The sequence below is a fragment of the Lepidochelys kempii genome, chromosome 2, assembly GCF_965140265.1.
Source record: "Lepidochelys kempii isolate rLepKem1 chromosome 2, rLepKem1.hap2, whole genome shotgun sequence".
In the NCBI taxonomy this organism is placed as follows: Eukaryota; Metazoa; Chordata; order Testudines; family Cheloniidae; genus Lepidochelys; species Lepidochelys kempii.
The window spans coordinates 25903012-25926534 of record NC_133257.1 but is presented as its reverse complement, the minus strand read 5'-3'; the positions used below and the strand labels follow the sequence as shown (position 1 = coordinate 25926534).

The 23523-nt window shown below is 43.5% G+C and overlaps 1 protein-coding gene across 2 annotated transcripts in view; it reads right to left on the bottom strand.

The window, feature by feature from the left end:
* Positions 1-17933, bottom strand: part of SAMD12 (sterile alpha motif domain containing 12) — a 238050-nt gene extending 220117 nt beyond the window's left edge. For both annotated transcript variants that reach the window (XM_073330273.1, XM_073330274.1), the window contains exon 1: positions 17832-17933. In XM_073330273.1, coding sequence (XP_073186374.1) covers positions 17832-17844 — 13 coding nt within the window. In that variant the 5' untranslated portion in view covers positions 17845-17933. The remainder of the gene's footprint in view (positions 1-17831) is intronic.
* Positions 17934-23523: the final 5590 nt, after the last annotated feature.

Below are 23523 nucleotides of genomic sequence, written 5' to 3'. Positions count from 1 at the left end.
GTAGCATACCTACTGAGGTACCTGAGCATCGCTGTGGTCCAAGTGCCCTCATATAGGTCTTATCAGCATGAACTAAATGAATCTCGTACATTTATTGCTGGGATGGAACGGAAAGTTTTTTGTATTTTTTAAAATGTAAAACCTTACATTACTTGTTCCATTAAGTTCTCTGCTTAATAAAGTACTTCAGTTCCTAAAGAGTATGGGACGCATGCATGGGGCATGTACAGCAAATCAGAAAGGCTACTTCAATAAATGAGAATAATGACTTACACAGCTAATTGTCTCCCCTTCAGCCCTTCACACCACTGAAAATTAACATTTCCACCATATGAACAAATGAAAGGAACTTAACACCTCTCTGAACACACACACTCCCATGCATACTAAAGACACACAGCCAGAAATAGGAAAACCCAGAGAAACATGCAATGGAATTTAAAATTGTGTTGATATTTTAACTGGGTTTTTTTGTTCTGCAATTGCACATTCCCATATTCATGAATTAACAACCTTTTATACAAACAGACTTTCAAATAAACTGATCCTGAGGCTGCTTCCTGTTCATGTAAACAAGTACTCAGATTTTTACCTTTTACTTTCTGATTACTGTGCTGTTTTCAGACGTATTTATAATTAATAGTCCAGTCTTCCTCTATTTGCAAAAGGGATTAGCGCAGGCAATTTTGTTCAATATTTCTTCCTAGGGGGAATGAAACTGAAGAGCCACTAAAGAAAACAATATAGAATTAAAATGTTTTTGCTTTGCCTGCACACTGGTGGTTCTGCTTCCTTCTCTCACTCTAACCCACTGGTCTCATTTCTACTCGCCATTAGATCAGCCTTGAAAAACTGTCATGGACAGCCAAGCTAAAGCAGCATGAGCCCAGAGCCCGTGAGCAGGTACTCTCTCACTAGAAAGCCCTTTCATTAAATCCCAGATGCCCTTTTAAAATCTGTACACTGAGATTCCAAAGTCTTAGTCCAGCAGAAGACTTCAATTAGGAAACAAAGTTAAAGCACAAGCCTGGGAGCCAAGAGATCTGGGTTTTCCTCCTGGACCTTCCATATACACCTTACATGATGTAGGACAAGCTACTTCATCCAGAAGTGTGCCGCAGTTTCTTCCATCTGCCCGTTAGCTCTCGGATGATTATGGAGTGATTGGAAGTCATGGAGGTTTGGTTAGGGGAAATTCATTAACAATGGCAGTGTATGAGACTGAAGGCACTACAGAAGTGCCAAGTATTGTAAGTCGCAACCTGGTTCTCTTACAGTACATTATAGTCTTTCCTTTACCCCTTTACAAAGGAAAGGGACCTGTTGTGGTGCTGCATAGAAACCATCAGGATTAAATGTTTTCTTGAAATGGAAAAAATAAGGAACTAAATGTAGCAGTGGTAATAAAGAGTAGGCGTGATACTCAAAGGTCCCATTAGGATTATTTCCCATTGTGCGAGGCACTGTAAAAACTTATAGGAAAGCACAGTGTCTTCCCTGAAGAGCTTACACCCTAACCAAAGATAAGATGCAACAAAGCCATGAAATTGACATGGCTGCCTGGCTCCCAGCCATGAACTGGGGGTCCAGCTGCCTGGGGCTTCTCACCCCGGCTCCCAGGTGGGAGCGGGATCCATTCTTGCCCCAGCTCCCAGCTAGGAGCAATGTCCACCCACCCAGCTCTCCAGGGGAGTGGGGGAGGCTGGGCTTTAGCTGCCTCACTTTCTTGTCAATTTCATGGCTCCTGCCCTGAAACTGGAAAGACAGCTAACAGCTGATGTAAGTAAGGCAGCGTCTTCACAGACACTTCGTGACCCTAACTACACCGACATAAGCTCTATACCTCTCAAGTAGGTGAAGTTATTATGTCGGTATAATAGCGCACTTACAGTCGGCAGGAGGAAGGCTGTAGTATAGACACCGATATAATTAGGTCGGCTTAACTGTGTAGTGTAGACCAGTGTAAAAACAAACAAGAGAAAGGATGAAAATGCCAGTGTTTGGAGGAAGAGGAACAGGTGGTTACCGTGATTAAGCCACCTGAAAAAACTGAGGGTTTGGAGTCACCGAAAGATTATTTTGTTTGCCTCAATGCAGAGACTTGAAATCTGCCAGAGAGTGAGAGAGTGGGGTGGTGTTACACTGGTGTCAGGAACGGACCTTTTGCTATTCCTGTTGAAAGACACCCAGATTATGAGCCTTGGGGGGACAGAGGTATGAACCAGGGGCAGCAGCAGTGGAGGGACTAGATTGGAATAAGAATCCTGGGGTGGGAGAGACTAGGATTAGCTGGCCAAGGAGAATGGAAGCTATGGGGGATGGAGATTGAGAGCCAGTAGGCCAAGGAGACTAGCACTGGCTAGTCAAGGAGACTGGAACAGAAGATGAGAGCTGAGGGTACAAGTCTAGTGTAAGGAGGCCAGGAGGGAAAGCAGACTGGGACTTGGCCAGGGAGCCCAGAGGGGAAGAGTAAGTGTGGCCAAGAAGAAGAGTAGCACTGCATAGGATGGACTTAATGAGCAACCATTCAATATTTGGTTTAATCCTCATTGTTCAATGTGCAGCTTGAGGCCTTATTCAAATCCTGCTCTCAATACAGAATTATTAAACTTCTTCATGGGCACTTTTATGGTGCACTTCACTATAATATCCGAGTGCTTCACAAAAATAAATTAATCCATCTTCACAACAACCCTGTGAGATGAGGGAGTATTGTACCCCATTTTAGAGAAGGGGAAATAATGCACGGAGATATTAAGGTCAAAACTGTCCATTAATTTTGGGTGTGCAATTTAACACACCCAAAGCCTGTTTCCCCCTTCTCCTCCCCCGCATATTGAGCATTACCTGCACATTATATTTTCAAAGTACAACTCTCATTGATCTCAGTTGCAGACGTGAGTGCTCACAGCTGAAGATTAGACTCTAGGAACACAAGTCAAACACTCAGAAAATGAGGAACCTACAGCATCTTGCTATGATAAGCGACTTGCCCTGCACCACAGGGGAACCCTGGCAGAGACAAGGATAGAATCCAGTTCTCCAGGGCAACATTCAACCACCTTAACCAGGAGTCCATCCTCCGTCTTCCTTCACCCCCTTGACTCATTCACCTCATAGCTTCCAACTTCTGCAACCAATGAGGCCAGGATCATAGGGACAAGAGACTTATTCACTACACAACCCTGATTCTTCCCTAGAGTAGGGCCAGCCTATACACTCAATGAGTAGGAGTCCTGGGATAAAAAAAAAAATCTTTTTAATTATATTATCACAGACTATCTCATAACGATAAGCACAATGGAGCCGAATTAAGATTGCATGGGTAACTTTAAGGTTTCAAAGTCAAGCACTCAAAAGTAAGGAAATGCCAGAATTAATGTTCTGGATCTGGTCCAACTTTACCCCTTCTTGGATTTTGCCTTTGTTACCTTACATGACTATAATTTAAATAAACCTCACCATAAGCACCACTCTTGATCTTAGCTATTCCTAAAACTTTTCCTTGCAGGACTCTTCTAGTTCTCTGCATGTCAGGGAGACACTGAAATTCTGATGTGCTCCAGAGTTGGAGGTAATAAGACTCACCTGATCTGGCTGCCTAGCATCTCTGTGCATGGTCCTAGAACCTGCCAATCTGTTACAGTGCACAATCCAAGGGAATCTTTTGGTCTCCTAAACTCGAGTGTTGTGATCATAGGTTTCAGGGGTGTTACAGAAACGTATTGGTTTATGGATAAATTCACTATTAGGTGATAAGACACTGGAAAAGGGTCTGATCTTTCCTGCATCAGGTGGTCTACCTACTTGAAACAAAGGAGTATGTGGAAAAACCTGCACTGTCTACCTCAGACCATAGAAAGATAAGAGAAAATATACTGGGTCAGGACTTTCCATCCTCAAGGCAGAGGCAGATTGTCCTGCTCGCTATGCCTATATGCTCCCCTCTTGCACACAGGGGAGGACAAATTATTGCAACAGCGCTAACACTAGTATACAAATAGTCTCTCATGACAAACCCTAGTCCAGGCAAGCAGTGGGGCAGAGAATGGGTAGGAAATGATCATTCATAAGGAAGCACTAACCCTGGAATCTACAGAAAGCTGAGCACTTCACCCCTGTAGATCTTGCATGGAGGTACTCTTATTCATCCTTGTTTAAATGCCCTGGCCTCTGCTACAGAAGCTCAATAGGACCAAGAGTCTTCTCATAGCCTTTGGCTGCCAACCCTCATCTGTGCTCTACCTTTCCCAAGGGGAGAGACACAAAGCGTACAGTGGAAGTTAATGCTGCCTCAGGTAACATTCCGATTCTCCTGTGGGTTGCAGCTCCTCTGCTCTATCCCTGCTCTTGCCCATTTCTTTCACACTGCCCAAAGACAATGCAGATTTTTAATTTATTTTTCATTTTGGCGGGGGGGGGGGGGAGAGAAGACATCTTGTGAGGCCACTTTGATTTGCCCCTCACTGTGCCATGTCTGGGGGGAATAAATGTGCCAATATTTCATGATTCCATGCAAGCATAAACATCACTTGAAAGGGTTAAAATTAAATGTAATTAAATAAAAAAAAATCGCATTGCCCACTCTCAGCCCATCATCCTTTCGAGGTAAATAACATTAGTACTGTTTCAGTTATGTTGTATAGTGGGATCCTTCAGGACACAAAAGTAAAAGAATTACTGCTAGCAAAAGGATATGACGGGTGGATTCAGATTCCAATGGCTTTTTACTGGAGAGAGAGAGGAGGCTTATTCCAAACAAACACAAGCGGTTTAAGAAAAGCCCATTGCAAAATTGTTGATATTATGAGGAAGGAAGGAAAAAGACATTTCAAGTTTGCCATCCTGTTTTTTTGTGTTTGTTTGTTTTACCATCGATTTAAATGACTAAACAGTTGGGATAGACTAAACACAGAGTAAGCAAATGTTGTACTGAATTTGTTCCTTCAAAACACCATGAAAAGGGTCACCATGATGGGGGGGTGGGGTCACTGCACTCATTTAGCTGAATTCATTTTGCTCCCGGAGCACTCCTCTACTTCCCAGTGCTTTTATATTTATCCAACCCTACGCCCGCCCGTCCCTCTCACACATACAAAGAACGTTTGCTTGCACTGACTGTTTTTTTCTGCCCCACTCTCAGTAAGCTTAGAATATATAAGTCAATTCCATCTACAGTATTTACTCAGACAAGTTTAGGGTTTTTTTTCTCCCCTTTTAATTTTAGTGTCCATCTCTCTCAATATTTGTCTAGGATAGGAAAAGAGGTTAAGGTCAGGTTGGTGGTAGCTAACTCAACCTTTTCCCTACAATCAGCACAGGGGAATAGCTTTCACTTTGGTTTAGCTGGTCAAGGTCAAGGCCAAGGCCAAGGCTAGGCTTCTCACAGGAGCCTATTACACAAGGGGGAAAATAGTGTATAGCTAACACATGTAAAAGGGCTTCAGCATAACTGAGAATTTGTCTCCAGGAACTGCAAAGTTAACTGAGTAGAACTCAACAGGGAAGAAAATTATCAAGGTGTTTTATTTCAGAGAAACAGCCGTGTTAGTCTGTATCCGCAAAAAGAAAAGGAGGACTTGTGGCACCTTAGAGACTAACCAATTTATTTGAGCATGAGCTTTCGTGAGCTACAGCTACCTAGAACTCAACTCATGACGTGGGTCACTGCTTCTCCACCATTTGCCTCTCCCCTCAGCTTGCTGCGAAAGAGATGTCTCTCTATTCTATCCCACCCCTTCCCTATGTTTTTGAGTCTTCCCTTCCCAATGAGTAATTCCTGCCCATGTCCCTGTTTCTCCGCAGAGCTGTTCCAGTAAGAGTGAGATTTAGCTGGTTCTTCTCAATTAAAAAGCTTGGTTTCTTCAGCAGCTGATGGCACTTATCAGGGAAAGCTGCCTTCTAACCATGGGCAAGTGAACTTTTCAAGCCCCGAACTCACATGATTGAGAAGGAAGAGGAGAACCACAGGAGCAGTACCGTCAGCCTTAAGCATTCAGAAATCATGAGTCAAGTCCCCCCAAAATATTAAAATCATGATTTTTAGAAATAATAAGGGAGTTCTTTTTATTTGCCTGTAAGGATTGGTCAGCATTTTTCAAGCTTTCTTTCACAACCATATGAGCCAGAAACCATTTCTTTTCGATTCATTGCTCAATTTGTATAAGCTAGATGTCCTGCAATCTGATCCATATGGGCAGGCTTCTGTGCTCACAGAAATCTCCACTAAGTCTAAAGGGGTTCCATGGGGGTGTAGGATCTTGACCACACAGCTTGCAAGGTCAGGGCCTAAATCTGAATTCAAATCTACATTCGCTTTCTACTACAATGCATTATGCATTCTTGCATAGTTGGCAAGAAATATTTCATAATTTTACTAATTGTAGTGGAAATACTGCCTGATGCTTAAAAAGGTAAATAGATCAGTTAAACAACATTAAAGCTTATTCGGTGAGTGCTTTAGCAATAAAAATAGCTCTACTCAAAGCTATTGAGTAAAAATAGCACCTTCTTACTCATCTGTTCTGCTCTGTGTGTATTGCAGTCTAATCTGCTTGCTTTTGTTATTTAGATTTGAAAAATGAATACCAGGAGAGCCTGTCCTAACCTCTAAGTGTCCATCAGAAAACAAAATTCCCCATGAATTAAAAAAAAAAATTAAATTATTTAAATCCCTTGCAAGATCTTCCATACTCATAAATTGGAGTATTTATGCCCCAAAAATGTAGCTGACTCATGCCAGGAAATAACCCCATACGACCTACATGCTGTCCCCTCCACAAAATCCCATAAAGGTTGGAAAGAAGAGGGGAGACCAGCTTTGCTGAGTGTCGAAAAGGTTAACAAACCAAAGCCACAGTGGGTGGAGAGCCAGAAAGGTTCCACAATCTTATTAGTCACCCGCAACCCACATGTACATCAACTGAAAATTCAGCAGGTATTCAACATTTCCCCAAGGCAATAAAGATCTTGCCAAAATCTTATCAACCTTTTAAAGCCTCATCTAGGCTCTTCTATAGATCTCTGCCTATCCGGCTCTTTGTTTATGGATGGCTCAAAACTCCTTATTAACTCTTTCCATGAAGCATTTGTAACTTTACAGGTGCTTGGTTTCAACCTATTTCTTCATAGCTAATATAAAGTAGCCAGACAGCATTCCCTCAAGGGATGTCTGCCTGACAAGAACTCTCAGTCAGTTTTAGCAGCCCTAGAATTCACTAAGACACTGGCAGACAGTGTTTCACTTTCCTTGCTCATTCCAACCCTAGCGACTGAAAAAAGCAGTCTCATATCATCTGATTTAGATGGGTGTCCAGACAGATCAACCAAACTAGGGGGGAAGATACCTGTGAAAGGCCACACACAATAGTAGATTCCCACATTTCCAGAAGCCACTACCTGAGAAATTCTGGATTTCCTCCAAGAATCTGGATTATTCTACAGATTGAGTCTGACCTGAGTATCTGCCACTTCCCTACCAATGCAACAAGATTTAAAGCAGGGGTGGCCAACCTGTGGCTCCGGAGCCACATGCGGCTCTTCAGAAGTTAATATGCCGCTCCTTGTATAGGAACGGACTCTGGGGCTAGAGCTACAGGCGCCAACTTTCCGGGCAGAAGACCAGTCAAGGTAACCAATGTGTGTACTTGTCAAGCGGTCACACCTGGTCTACACTAATGAGGTAAGTTGATCTAAGGTAGGCTAGTTAAGTTACATAACTTAAGTTAACTTAAGTACTAGGTTATGTAACTACCTAGCTTAGCTCAATTTACATACACTCTCCCGCCGACATACCTTCCTCCTCTGGGGGAGATGGAGTACTGATGTCGACGGAAGAGCCCTCTGCCATCAACTTACCACGTCTTCACCAGACCCACTAAATTGATGCTGCTGATTTGGTCAGCAGTGAAGACAAGCCCTCAGACTCGAATGAGTCAGTCTGTTTTTAGTTTTCATTGGGCTGTTTGGCCTCTAATTGTTATGACTACATGAATAAATCAGCTTCTGGAGCCTGAGCCCCAACTGCTGTAGATCAGCACAGCTCCACAAACCTGGCCAATTTACACCAGCTCAGGGTGTAGCCCATGGCATAGACAGATCAGCCTGAATCGAAATACTGCCTATGCTGACAAGTAACAAGTATGACTGGAATACTAGTAATATGCAAAGGTAGCAGCATCAAAACTTTGTCTAATCCTGTTTCCATGAATCTACAAATCCAGTGGCCAATAATGTCAGTAGAATCCACGCAGTTGGTCAATCAGGCTCCATATCAATCATCTTTTTTCTTGTACCTCAATGCAGATTATATGTAGGTTTATAATAACAGAAAGTTTCTAAGGCTAAAGTTTGGTATTACTTTATTAAATAACATCTGTATCTAGACATTTGTTACTATTAATCACTGTAAACTAGACCATCGATACAATAGTGTCAAACAATTACACATGAGTTCGTAGTGGAAAATATAGCAGCACAGATATTGCTGAAACTATTACTAATAATGATAAATTGGCAATTTCATCCTTTAGCAGTCAAACCAATCCAATCATCTGTCCTCTTTCTAATACCACTGATGGCCATACAAAAGGTCTACTTTGCCATGGAAAAAATCCCTTACTTTCCTATAGAACAGAAACCTATCTAATATACACCTGCTCAGTTTGAAATCAGATATATGAAGGACAGAGGCAGAATTAACGTTTTAGGCCCTCATCTTGCAGTCATTTATGCACAAGCTTAATTTTACTCATTCAAGAATTTTACTAATGCAACATAGATACCTGGAAACTAGTTGGAGGCCACTAGCTCATTTTACATAGGTGACTAAGTAGTCACTTTCCTACCACACCTGAGATGAATTTAACTAACGATCTAGAATAAAAGATGATAATCCATTACCATTCCTTGTGCCATCCAGATTCCATGCCCCTCCTCCCGCAACATGCTGTATTTTATTACTATATTCTATAACCTTGTGACCTTAGAAATGCAAACTCCTTCTTGCGTAAAGAGAGAAGCATTTAATCATGAAAGTTAAGACCACTAGCATGCAAGTCAAATTATTTTGAAGAGTTATTTGCCAATTCCATCTAGGATTCATAATTATATTTTAATATTTGTCAGTATTAGTAGCTCTCTAATGTCATGCTAATGACTGGGAGACTCATTGCTGGGAGACTCAAATAACTGAATCTTGTGAATTTGTAAGTAAGGCTCTGATCCTGCCATGAGCTGTGCACAGAGGCAGGTCTACCTGCAGTTAGCTCATTGCACAATCAAGCAAGGTGAACATACATTAAAAAGGAGCAGGGGTTGTGCATCACAAAACGTACTTTGCTAATTAATTTTAGCAACTGCAGTATAATTTGAACTATAGATCACATTCTGCAATGTGCCAGTAAATGTTTGGTAGTTTATTTTGTAAAAATAATTCACCCTTTGTTAGCAAGAAGCCTTATGACACCATTCTATTAAGTATTTGCTGAGAAGTGGGCAGATACTCCCCTTTTCTGGTGTGAATTATGAAAGGTGTAGTTTAGCGAAGTGCAGATTAAAGAGGGTTCTACTGCATTTTGTTATCTCAGTTTACAAAACAAAAATCTTTCTAGAAAAGCCTGCTTTAAGAGATTAGCAATTCACATTCCACCACAAATTATATTTCTAAGGATCCCTAATAAGGCCATCATTCAATTCTGTAAATAGCAACTGTAACATCAGAAATATTTTCTGAAGATAAGAAAGACTATCTAGCGCACAAAGCCTGAAGACTGACAGACATTTGGAAAAGTCTTTTTTTATTACAGTTATAAATGTCACAGTAAGGAATTCAATACACTGAACACAAATTTGCATTTTCCTTATATGGTTTCTAAAAGTATATATCCAGTAAGTGTATGGAATACATTGGACTTTGATTCAGCTGTGAATCCATGCTTTATCCCCATTTAAATTTGCTATGAACACAAAGGAAGATGGAAAATATTTATAAACTCTCATTAGCCTATTTAACTTATTTTGTAATCTCGTAATTGACTTTGTTTTTCAGCCTTGCTTTTCGTCATTTTATTACAACATGCTTCTTCCTACCAGACCTCTCACTCTTTGAGCCCATCCGTTCCCTATGGAGACGGAAAATTCCTTTTTTCCTTCCTACAATATAATTCCTCACCTCCTACTGCTTACTCATACCACTGAATTCTACTGTCTCAGATACCCAGCCCACTCTTGTAGAAATACACTGCTCGTTGAAAGTGTATCATTACTTTCCTAGAGAAAAATACAGAAGAAAGCTGTCATTTACACAAATTCCAAAAAAATGAAGAATGAGGAATTGTAAAGAGCACTAATTAGTAAAAGGGTCTATTTCTTGCTTTTGCAGTAACTTGACTATTAATACACACAGAGTAATTTTATGGCCTCTATCTTCCCTCCCAGCATTCACACACACACAAATTAGTAGCAGAACCTCATGGGATTAAAAAGGCAGTTACTAAACTGCAGGGCCAGCAAGGATACCAAGCTGGCACGAGCCAAAACTCTATAAACAAACATTCAGAAGGCCCGAGATCCACCCAAAATACTGTCCCCAGCCCCTGTTCTTGACCAGATGCATGATGGGTATCTCCTCGTGCATACGTTTTGGTTCTCATGGGTAGGACTAACACAGCTTGCTCCTGCCCATGTTAAATCCCAGCACCTACTAACTGCTCTATCTGACTCCTTCTAGGGGAGTCACAGAGCATGTAGGAGTAATGCTGTTTAGAGCAGCATTAATTAATTCTTCTATGCTACGCCAGTATTAGTTCATGCTGCATGGAGAATACGCTGCTTATTGAAGTTACTCTTCTACTCCCAACCCTACTTTCTGGCCTCACCATAGCTGTGCTTCAGGGTTTACTGCACTAAGTTTCAGTGCTATCTACAATATCCTTTCACCTCTGGTAGTTCAGCTCTAATGGAATGAGCACAGGAACTGGTGAGAACTGATCTTGGCTCCAGATGTGCTCTGGGATCTTGGACAAATCACAGCTTTTCTCTCTCTCAGTATCCCCATTTGTAAAATGGAGACAACGATTTATTTACATAACCTGACAGGGATGTTACTGTTTGTACAGCACTTTGAAAACGTAAAGTTCCATGTAAATAAATTATAAGTACGACAGTTACTACCACCTCCGGAAATCTAGCCAAAGCAGCAGATGGTTATATGGCATCTGCCAACCCCAAAGCACCATTACAGTAGCCTACAAAATTCAGCGTTCAGCTCTCTGAAATACTTTGTCTTTCCTACTTGGTGGTCCTTGGCCAAATTCTGCTCCCAGTTGCTCTCACACAAATCCAGAATAATTCTGGTTAAATAAATGAATGGAGTTATTCTGGAAATGAACAATAGTAACCAAGACCATAGTTTGGTCACCTTCCCCTATCTGCTACTTTTGGCACCTTTAATAACTATGCCTCTTCTCTGCATACCTTTAGCAAATAACCGAGGGCTAGGCTGTAGAACCCTGAAGTCTCGTGGATAAGTACTTACTCACACAAGTATCCAGCTGAAGTCAATTCTACTGTTTGCATGAATATGTGCCCACTAATGTAAGTAAGAGATGCTTTGTACTAGCCCTCAACTCATGGCTCTTGTTCACAGGAGATGGACGGACTCAGAATCCCTGCCTCAAAAAGCCCACAATCTAAACACCTCCGAGACACATGGACAAGGGGTTGGGAACAGGTATAACAGGTTAGTGGCAGAGTCAGCTGCGGGGCGGCGAGTTATATGGGCCTGTGGTGCCTGGGCTCCAGCAATATTCAGGGCCCAGCTCCACGAATGTTTGGGGCCGGGTCTCTGCCCCAGCCCCGCCTGCCGCTGCCACCACATGCCTCCCCCGGAGCATCCCCTTGCCCCGCCTGCTGCCCTCGCATGCCTCCCCCAAGCATCCCTGCCTGCCCTGGGCAGCAGGCGGCTGCCCTGCCACTCCGGGTTGCACTCCCTTGCTGGCTGCTGCCAGCTACAACAACAGTCCCTCCACCCCCTCTGGCACCCACCAGGAGACATCTCTGAGGGGGCTTCCTGGAGTCTGAACCTGAGCAGCTGGGGCTTGGGTGAGTGTCGGACTCGTGACACCCTGTTCCCCCCACCCCCTACACAATCACCAGCCCACAGTCACCACTCCCGCCCCACGTTTGGCAAGGGGCAGCCCCATTCCCCACCCCCTGTGAGGCTACGGTGAGGGGGAGCAGCAGGGGAGGAAATGCACGTGTAATAGCAGCCCCCGCCCTCGGCGCTCACCACAGGGGAGGCGAGGCGGCTTCCTGGACCTGAGCATCTGAGGCTTGGGTGAATATCGTGACACCCTCCCCCACTCCGCCCCCGCCCGCAGTCACCGCTCCTGCCACACACTGGGCAAGGGGCAGCTCCATCCCCCACCAAACAACGACGAAGAGGGTTTGCTGCCTCCTCAAGAGCATCGCAAAAGAAGGGGCTATATTTTGTTTTAATTTGAGAAAGTATTTGCTTTTGAGGGTTATTGACCCAAGAGTGCTTGGTTGTTTCTATATTCAAAAGAGTATTAATAAAGTTGATATTCTTAAATATTTTTTTCTTACGATAGTGATATTGTGTAATATAGGGAAACTGTTAAATGCTTACTGTTTCCAGTCCATTTTTACATTATTTTTAAAAATATATATCGGCTTACATGGCGGGGGTGGGGGGGGAGGGCGGGGCAGGGGGGAGATGGCAGGATTTGGACCCATTATGGGCACCACCAAAAACTACACAAACTGGCTGCCCCCAGCCAGGAATATAACCCCAGTGTTCTAACTCATAGTTTAAGGTCCTATCCACTAGACTATGCCACCTATATTTCCTCAATAACTCTCCAAGGCCTTATATACACTAGCATTTTTCTCAGTTTCCCACCATAGCTACTGTCTGCGGCACACAATGGTGGGAATCTTAAAGGCTTCATACACAAGTTAAACAGGAGGGGTGAAAGAATGGAGCCCTATGGAAAACTGCATAAGTGTGCCTGGGGCAGAAAAGCAACTGCCCAATACTCTGGGATCTCTCAGAGGAAAGGAGTAAGACTCTCAAGAAAAAATTCGATTTACCTGTTTTACACCTCATGGTCAAGAGCAGATGGCTGATCTGAAAGAATCAGCAATGAGACCTAGGGCCTGATTGCCTATCATGGCCAAGGTGTACTCAGTGAGTGCAGGAGCAGGGGAGTGTCAGGGAGGAGGAGAGGAAAGGAAAGTGGTTTGGCCCCTGGATAAGTTAGAATAGCCTAAGGACTGCTCTAACTTACACTTGAACCACCTGTGCTCCCTAGAGGCTGTGGGCTGATCACAACTAGAATGTAGCAGTGTTCCAACCCAAGCCCTGCTCACAGAACACCCCAAAACGCCTTCTACCTTGGGTTTACAAGGGTGAGCCTACCAGGTCTATGCAAGTCCTTTTAGTGACAGTATTCCCCAGGGTGCAGATCCACTGCCTTTAAAGTTATCTTACGCTGCCACAGCATTTTAGGAGGACCCTAGGGCAACAAAGAACTGGGCTCCTAGTCTTAGTCAACTGTCAGGAGTTCAGCAGCCAATGCATTATTCATACTATACCCAGGCCTAAAACCATACTGACAGAAGTCAGACCATAGCATGTGTCATAAAACTACCATACAATATAATTAGCAGCATTTTTGCTCAGGAATAGGTAGGGTAGGGTGCTGCAGGTCAGAGCCATAGGGGCTGCTAGTGTGCAGTATACCGGTGTTATCTAGCCAGTTCTGTCAGTCACTCATTTTCACGAGCAATAAATATGTACTGGAGTCCCCCTCCCCCTGCCTTCCCCACTGCACAAGAGCTAAAAGAAAAATATTTTTTGAACCATTGTAACAAAGATCCAAAGGCTTTTTCTATGAGCTCTGACCTACTTCTTTCATTCTTACTGTGGGGAAGCAAACACTGAAAGGAGCATTGTCAAAACTGTTAGATCTAAAAATAGACCTACCTTGGCAGTGCTCCCATCTACATGGGCTCACTTTAAGGCCTGCAAATGGATTTTCCCCACCCCAAGCAATTCTCTGGTGAAGCAGGAAATACAGACACCATGCAACTCGCTAATCCAGCCATTCCACATATTACCTCTTGGGATAACTATACTGATCTAAAACTAAGCCCTATGTTGTGCCAGTTGTCTCCCTCCCCCTACCCATTCAGGTGTTTATTTTCTAACACAAAAAGGATATTGAGCTACACCAAGTCTCACCTTTTGTGATTGCAATGCCACCCCCGCCCAACTACCCCAACACGGAGGAAAAAGTCCCAGGTTTTTTAATCCAGTGCTGGGTATTTGCTGTACCAGCTAAATTCCTGGACACTTGACTGAGCAAGGCCCTGATCCTGCAAGGAGAGCTATGCAGGTGGACCTCTGGCCTTAAGGTATGAAAGAAAGAAGAATGGCTTCCCTCCAGTAGTGGATACTAGATAAACCAGGCAGGAGGTCTGCGGCTGACTAATTTCCTATTTCTTTCCGGGGTAGGGATGCACAGGCTAGGAGTGGAGCAGTGAGGGACGAGTATTCTCTTGCCTTCCTGCAGGAAGTAGGAATGACACATGGCTCCAAAACCTCCTTCCAGCTATAGAGCACCTGCCCTGTAGTTGCAAGGGACATTGCTTATTTGGTGCCTATGACACATACCCTATATGCAGGGACTAAAACATTTGATTAGACAATAAGTATGATTTCAAGCACTAATCACACAAAGAATATATGCCTCGGTGTAAAAGTATGATTTTATCCCATGAAGAAAACATAAGCCTTGTCATCCGTTCATCATTCCCCCCCCCCCGGCCCCCCTCCAGCAAGAGAGAGACACACACACACACACACACCTTGAAAAACAGGTAGCCATCCTACCTGGCTAGTATGTGGGAACAGCAATCCTTCCTCTCTCTCACACACACAGTCACAGAGAGAGAAAGGGAGAGTGTCTCACAGGAGAAGGGAACACAAACGGAGGGAAAGACAAAAAGAGGATACATACAGAAGAGCAGGGACGCAACTGGAGAGAGATACAGCAAGAAGGAAACAGGACAATTTCAGGAACTGGAGAAATCAACAGAGCCTACATGGGAGGAGAACAACATAGGGATGCCCAATGGGAAAAGCTATTTGCTCCTGCCAGGGGGAAAATAAAGAGGAGAGATGCCCCAGATCCCCTCAGGAACAAGAGAAACACTCTATGCCATTTCTCTCTCCCCTCCCAGGAAGAAAGAGAGAGGGACATGACCCCAGAAGATGCTGGAGGAAAGGAAACAGGATTATCATCCTCCCCTAAGAATAGGAGAGGGCTTCTGCATACTGATGGGGCTTCCGTCCACTCCACTCTCACCTCAGTTACCCTGCAAATGCAAATAGCTCCAGTGAGATAGAACCTGTTGAGGAAGAGACGCTTGGTGGGTAAGATACCCAGGTTCAATTTCCACTTCTGTCACAGACTACCCATGTGACCGGGGGGAAGACCTCTTAACCTTTTTGCTTTAGTTTCCCCATATATAAAATGAAGATAATATTCCCCTACCTCACAGGGGTTTAGCAACGCTTTAACTCATTAATATTTGTAAAGCTTTTTGAGCTCCTCAGATGGAAGGCACTGCAGAAATGACAAGAATTATTAAAGACATGAGTGGATTTAGGAGACAGAATAAGAAGAGTCTAATCAAGTGAATAAAGAAGGTTTACAGAATGCCCATAATGGGGTTTCTGCTCGTGTGTGAACCGGCACACTCCCAAATAGCAGTCTGTTTCATCTATTTACCCACCAAGCACACACACCCAGTTTGCACTGCTAACCCTTTTTGCCACAGAAACAGCAGTAATTAAACCAAGACTCTTCATTTATCATGGCTTACAAATAAAAAAATAATGGAGTTGCATCTGCTTAGACAAGCAATTAATTTGGCCTATAACGAGTTTTAAGGACAAATTCTCAAAATGACTAATTTCGGGAGGCCAGCTTTAGATACGTATAACCATGTTTTCAGAAATAGCCACTAGCACTGGGTGCCTGCCTAGAGAAAACCAGGGCCTGATTTTCAGAGGTGCCGAGCCACCATAGCTTCAAGCAGCAGCTGAAAATTAGGACCTGGATCCACATTTTTCAAAGTTGATTTTGGGTGTCCAGTTTGAGACAGCTTGGGCTTGATTTTCAGGGATGTAGAGCACCAGCAGCTCCCTTTGACTGTCAATGGAGTGGCGAATACTTAGCACCTTTTGAGAAAAAAAAAAATCAAGCTCAGCATTGTCTTGGGAACCCAATAAATGAGACATCCACAATTAAAGGATGCTTTTCAAAACATGGGGCTTCATGACTGACCCAAGGCCACAGAGAAAGGCAGTGGCCAGGATGAGATTAGACTTTAGGAATTCCCGATACCTAGACCCATACTTTGTCTACTAGAATATACTGTGTCTCAAACCAGCATGAATTTCTGAGAGGAACAGTGCAGAAAAAGAGAGTTTATTTTTCCTAGTGTACCTAACCACAAATTCTCTCTCACCTAAACCTCCTTGAAGTACTCAGTGGAAGTAAAACAAAAGTGCTGCCAAGTACACTTAATCAGTCTTTCAGAGGAGTCTGGGTTCTATTTAACCACCTAAAGTGGCCAGATTTTCAGAAGTGCTCAAGTACACAGTAGCTGCCACTTCATTTAGGTGTTTCTATGGGAGCTGGGCTTTTTTTTTTTTTTTTCCTTTTGGTAAAAACCTGGCCTATGGTGTTTGAATTTTTTTCTTCTCCACTTGCCAGAGTGGGATACAACAGCATACTCTGGCACCCATATCTTAGAAACTCACGCTAATACAACCCAGATTTACATTCACTTTCTAAATTGTGATTGGAAAGCATAATACAGTGTCACCATATTACACTTCAGAAATTTAGAAGCTATTTAAGGTAACAGGAGATAACTACAGCATCTGCTTTTGCATTTAAAAAATATGGGCAGGCAAGATAGGAATGGTGATATGGAATACTCAATTCATGCTAAAATACAAACTCAGATATTTTGTGCGATATGAATGTGCTGCTCAACTGCCTTTCCTGTGTGTAACATCAGAACCTTGGGAACCAGTTCTGAACTTATTTAACTGAAAAAAATACCAGTTGCAATAGAGAGAGCCCAGGTAGCCTCAAGGAAGCCCAGGTAATAATGGCCAAAGAGGAATAGGCAGCCCCCTACTAATCCGGAAACAAAACAAACCCACACACAATTCAGAGCCATTCTTTGTTCCCATGGCCACCTGATTATACGCTCAAAGTCAGCCATAATGTAATTAAACACAAACAGCGACTTATGTCAGAAGTCAAAACACTGGCACTTCTTGGGGTGAACTTCAGGGGCTAGGATTCCCATCCCTGGCCTAGCCAAGCACTAATAGAAGAGGAGGGCATGAATCAAATATATAATCGACCAGCTCCTCTAGAATAAAGGGGGTGGGCGGTTGACAGCAAAGAGACGCGGTGGAGCTCTAGGGGAGGGACCCCCTCCAGCCCAGCCAGGATAAGGAGGGCAGGTTGAGCTGGCAGAGCTGGGTCGTGGGCTGTACGAGAGAGGCGAGTGGGCGCTTCTCAGGCACCTGGATCTGCTGCCCGCAGCGGGTGCACTCGCCAGCCCGAGGCATGTGGCCCAAGCCCCGCTTGCCGTTCCCCTTTGGAAGCCTGGGCCAGCCCCTCGGCTGCTCAGGTGAGTGCCCGGGGGAGGGGTCCCCCGCAGAAGCAGCGGGCGCCGCAGCGTGCACAAGGACTAGGCAGGGGAAGAGGAGCCCTTACCTTCCACAGCCATTCTCTCAGCGCTCGCCTAATGCATGCATAATTCGCCTGCCCAAGGCACTTCTCCTAGCCCCCCTTCTCTCTCTCTCTCTCTCTCTCTCTCTCTCCCCCTCCAATGTTTTCTCTCTGCTCATCTGCAACCAAGACGATCAACCTGCAGCTCTCACGCTAACAAGGGGGAAGCCCGCGCCCGAGGCAGCCTGGGAAATGTAGTCCCCTACCACCACCTGTGCCCAGGCGGGGGTCCATACAGCCCCAGGTGGAAGAGCCTAGCTTCAGGGTCGCACATAGTGCCCGGCCCAGAGATCAATATCGCAGGGAGGTGGGAAAGCGCGCTGCAGGTTTTGCTTAGATCAGAGCGGACACGGGGGAGGGGAGAGAACTGCAAATCCCGAAATGCAGCAGTTCGGGTTTACGGGAGAGCTGAAGTGGGGCTGTTTGATTGAGAACTTCCTTGTCAAATTAGGGAAGGAGACAGGTACGGGCAGAAGGTGGGGGAAGGAAGATTTGGATTTGTGAAAAATGCCTTGGCTTGATTTGGGGGAGCCACAGCAGATTGTGACCAGAGATCTTGCAAAGCGAAGAGCATCTGTTCCCTAGGCAGTTGTTCTACAGCTGTCAAAATGCAAAATGGTTGCATTAAATCTGACTTCAGCACTCATTTTAGCAATTGCATGCTAATGGACAAAATAAAGTGTGAATTTATATTTTCTCATCTGGACTGCCTTCCTAAGCTCCGTCTATCCTAAGTCCATCACCATAGTATCTAAGCTCCTTGGGGATGGGGCCTCTTTTCATATAACATTGAGAACACTGACAATGTTAAATAAGTAATAATGCTTTCATGCAATCTAGAAACTCTTTCCTTTCCAGTGCTGTCATATACCAAGTCAATAGATGCTAGCATGGAAAAAATATAAATGAACATCCTCTAATCTGCTTTATTTTGTAAAATCTGTGGGGCAAGGCCGTCTTGGTACAACACCAGAACAGTGTTGTTGCTTAATATAAAACTGGACTTTATTTGATTTTAAAAATTCAGTTTTCCCCACAGGTTTGTTACTGTATACATTAATAAAGGTACCTATTCCCAGGGCCCACAGCGGTGCCCTCTACAGGCTCACGTACTTCTTTCTATTGTTTATTGCAAAATGTTTCAGACAATTTCAAATGAAGGGTGGGACTTTTAAAAGTGCTCAGCATTGGCCTAACTCTGTTCCAAATGCAATCAATGATAAAACTCCCATTGCTCCCACTGAAGTCAGAGTTAGACCAATCCCGAACACCCACCGCCCATTCTCAGATGAATAATTAAACATTCTGGAGGGGAGGAGAAAGCCTCCTTGACTCCTCACAAGAAGTGTTGTCAAGGTTCCTTCCCCACTCTGAACTCTAGGGTACAGATGTGGGGACCTGCATGAAAACCCCCTAAGCTTATTTTTACCAGCTTAGATTAAAACTTCCCCAAGGTACAAACTATTTTACCTTTCTCCCTGGGACTTTATTGCTGCCACCACCAAGCATCTAACAGGGAAAGAGCCTGCTTGAAAACGTCTTCCCCCCCACCCCGCCGCAAAATCCTCCCAAACCCTACACCCCCTTTCCTGGGGAAGGCTTGATAAAAATCCTCACCAATTTGCATAGGTGAACACAGACCCAAACCCTTGGATCTTAAGAACAATGAAAAAAGCAATCAGGTTCTTAAAAAAGAATTTTAATTGAAGAAAAAGTAAAAGAATCACCTCTGTAAAATCAGGATGGTAAATACCTTACAGAGTAATCAGATTCAAAACATAGAGAATCCCTCTAGGCAAAACCTTAAGTTACAAAAAGACACAAAAACAGGAATATACATTCCATTCAGCACAACTCACTTTATCAGCCATTTAAACAAAACAGAATCTAACGCATATCTAACTAGATTCTTACTAAGTTTTAAGACTCCATTCCTTTTCTGTTCCCGGCAAAAGCATCACACAGACAGAGAGAACCTTTGTTTCTCCCCACTCCAGCTTTGAAAGTATATTGTCTCCTCATTGGTCATTTTGGTCAAGTGCCAGCAAGGTTATCCTAGCCTCTTAACCCTTTACAGGTGAAAAGGTTTCTCCTCTGGCCAGGAGGGATTTTAAAGGTGTTTACCCTTCCCTTTATGTTTATGACAGGTTTGTAACTGTGCCTCAGTGGGTCACAACTGAGGATGCCAAAGTCAGGATGAACTGCTGAGAAATACGGCAGAAAAACCCCAAGCCTGGTGGCTAATCCCCCATAGGATATACCAAACCAGCAACAAGAGTAAACTTCCGTTTCACCACACTGGCTAACAAGAAGTCATAAAAGCAGTTTCCTTGGGCATCCCAGTCCTTGTATTACCACCGAAAATATGGGGTTTAAAGGTGAATGGTTCTTTACAACCAGTCTCATCAAGTAAAAGGTTCTTCTGATCCCAAAGGACCAGCCACACACCCAAGTCAATATATAACTTAGATCTTACCCAAAAATCATACTGATGCCAATCCTTTAGTATCTAAAATCTAAAGTTTTATTCATAAAAAGAAAGAAAGAAAGAAAGAAAGAAAGAAAGAAAGAAAGAAAGAAAGAAAGAAAGAAAGAAAGAAAGAAAGGTGAGAGTTAAAATTGGTTAAAGGAATCAAATACATACAGTAATTGCAAAGTTCTTGGTTCAGGCATGTAGCAGTGATGGAATAAACTTCTGGCTTACGTCAACTCTCTGGCTGCTTCCAAATCATTGGAAGGTCTTCAGTCCATTGGTTAGAATGTTCCCATTAGTATAAGTTCATATTCCAGAGGTTTAAGAAGGAAAGAGAAAAAATGGAGGTGTTTCCAGGGCCCTTTATAGCTTCTGCCATGTGGCAGGAATCCCATTGTTCTTACTGTGGAAAATTACAGTAACAAGTTGGAGTTTGCAGTCACATGGGCAAGTCATATGTCCATGCATTTCGCCTAGTCACAGCAAGAAATCCCATTAAGTGTAGACAGGCTTCTCCCATGGTCCATTGTCAGTTAAATGTTCTTTTGATGGGCCACTCAGTTTGAATAGTCCCTCCAAGATGTGCTGGCTAACTACTTTGTGAGCGTTACCCCAGGAGCAAACGTTTGAAATCTAGGTATAGATCTAATACTCATAACTTCAAATACAAAAATGATACATGCATATAGATAGCATAATCATAACCAGCAAATCATAACCTTTTCATAGACACCTTACATGCCACATTTTGTATAAGATTTGTTGCAAATATATAACAGTGGTTGCAACAATGATCTATATCATCATATTTTAATCAGATAACGTCAAAAGGTGTGAGCTCCATTAACAACTTGGGCCCTGATCCTGCAAGGAGCTGTTTATGGGCAGATCCCTGCTTTTGCACAAAACCTTGTTGGAGTCAATGTAGGTTCATGAAGGGGTCTGCCTGCACAGGCCTCAGCGCAGGAACTGGGCCTTAAAATGTATTTTAAAATTTGGAGGATATGGTGTAATGGTTCTCATGGTATTCAGGGCTGTGAGTCACCTTGTTACCCTCTACCTCTAGAGAGATGTAGTCTTGCCCATGGTAGCTGGGTGTTAGCTCCTAACACCACCCGTCTGTCAGCCACTCAGGCACTCTCCTTGAGCTATGCCTTTCCTGTCTTCACTTCAAAGATTAACAATAGGTGCACCTCAGTCCCTTTTAATTGTTCCCCTATGGTATTCAGCCATTGACACTGGCCTCTCACAGAAGCCCAAGATCCTCTGCCCCCAAAAGGACCTGTGTACCTCAGTTTACCAGTTTTACCTTAAACCACCACTGCTAGGTAACACACAGCACTTATAATAAAACAGGAGAAGGTTTATTTAAGATATAATAGATATTCTACTAGAAACAGGAGAGAGTGATGGAAACAAATGTTTACAATACAAAACAAAATCATAAAACATAAACTAGTGCCTATACTTATTAATTGTTACCTTTCCTATCTAACAAACTAGGTTTTCATCCCAAACTTCAGTCTGTTGCAGAGCTGGCTGGCTTCACAGGGACCAAGATCCAAACTTTCATGAAAGACACCCGTGAGCCACAAAGTGGTTCCTCAGTGAATGGATACAGAGTACATCTCCTCACTCTGTGTTATACTGAAACAGTCTTTCACCTCTTTCATAGACAAAGTAAACCCCTGACTGTTGTAATGTTCCTTTTTTACCTCCAAGTGATTTCACTTGTTTGCAGTTGTCTCTGATGGTTTTCCTCTGATAGTTTTGGGATGGCGCAAAGTTAGGCAATTGAGATTTGCATTACATCATCAGCTAACCAGGGAGGAGTGCCAGCTCCCTCCTGCTTGACTGAGTCATTACCGAGACTTATTATTTCCTGGTGAAGAACTTTTACAGCCAAGACCATAAAGCATACTTTCAACATAGTTGAAACATAGTTACCTTATTCCTTAAATATTAGCTGTATGTATATCTCATGATAATGACACTTGATAAGTGAAGAACTTTCTGTAGATACCTTATATGTTAGATAAATATAGATAAATACCTTCCAAGTTATATGTTTGGTGGGTTCAAAAAAGAACTAGATAAATTCATGGAGGATAGGTCCATCAATGGCTATTAGCCAGGATGGGCAGGGAAGGTTTCCCTAACCTCTGTTTGCCAGAGGCTGGAAATGGGTGACAGGGGATGGATCACTTGATGATTATCTGTTCTATTCATTCCCTCTGGGGCATTTGCACTGGCCACTGTCAGAAGACAGGATACTAGGCTAGATGGACCTTTGGTCTGACCCAGTATGGCTGTTCTTCTGTGTAGTGAGTTTGTCAGGTCTGAGATGAGAATGGTTTGCAAAGAACAGGGGACCCTTTGACAAGGGGTCTCTGTGTTACATATGGGAATAAACAGTTGAAGAGAAGCAGCATCCACAGAGTTATTTTGTCAAAACAAAAGCATCTCTTGGTAGTTCGTCCCTTAGGCCACCACAGATTTGGAATCTTATTGCTTAGTGCACTGCTGGAAGACACTTAGTCTCTATGGTGATGAGCATGGTCTAAGAACCAGAATAGAATAGACTCTTTCTGACATAAATAGTATCATCGTGTAGTCCTATGAAGTCAGTGAGATTAGCCATGTGAGCAAGGGCTATAGGATTGAAGCCCTTTATATTGAGGTGAACCTTTGCAATCAAAGCTTTCATGATAGTAACTCCTCTTCTAGTGCTGGGAGGCAAGGGGCACACAGTCCTAGACTATGCCTATGCTGGAATATAGACCCATGGCACTGATGAAGCTGGCTTGAGTCAGCTGACTCAGGCCAGGCAGGCACAAGCTGTGGGGGCTAAAAATTTCTGTGTAGATGCCAAGGCTCGGGCTGGAGGCTGGGCTCTGAGACCCACCCCCCTTACAGGATCCCAGAACTTAGGCTCCATCCTAAGTCCAAACTTCCACACAACAATTTTATAGCCCCACAGCCTGAGCCCCATGAGCCTGAGTCACCTGACCTGGGCCAGCCACAAGTGTTTAACTACTTTGTAGACATAACCATAGAGCACTGCTTCAACCTCCCACAACTCTTGTTCGAAGCAACCACTCATCCTTAAAAGCTGTTCTGAAATCTTGCCTGCCATGGGAGAGGCGGGGAGTGGGTGGGCTTGTGCCTTTTCTGCTTCTTTGTGAGGTTTGAAAAAGACTTGAA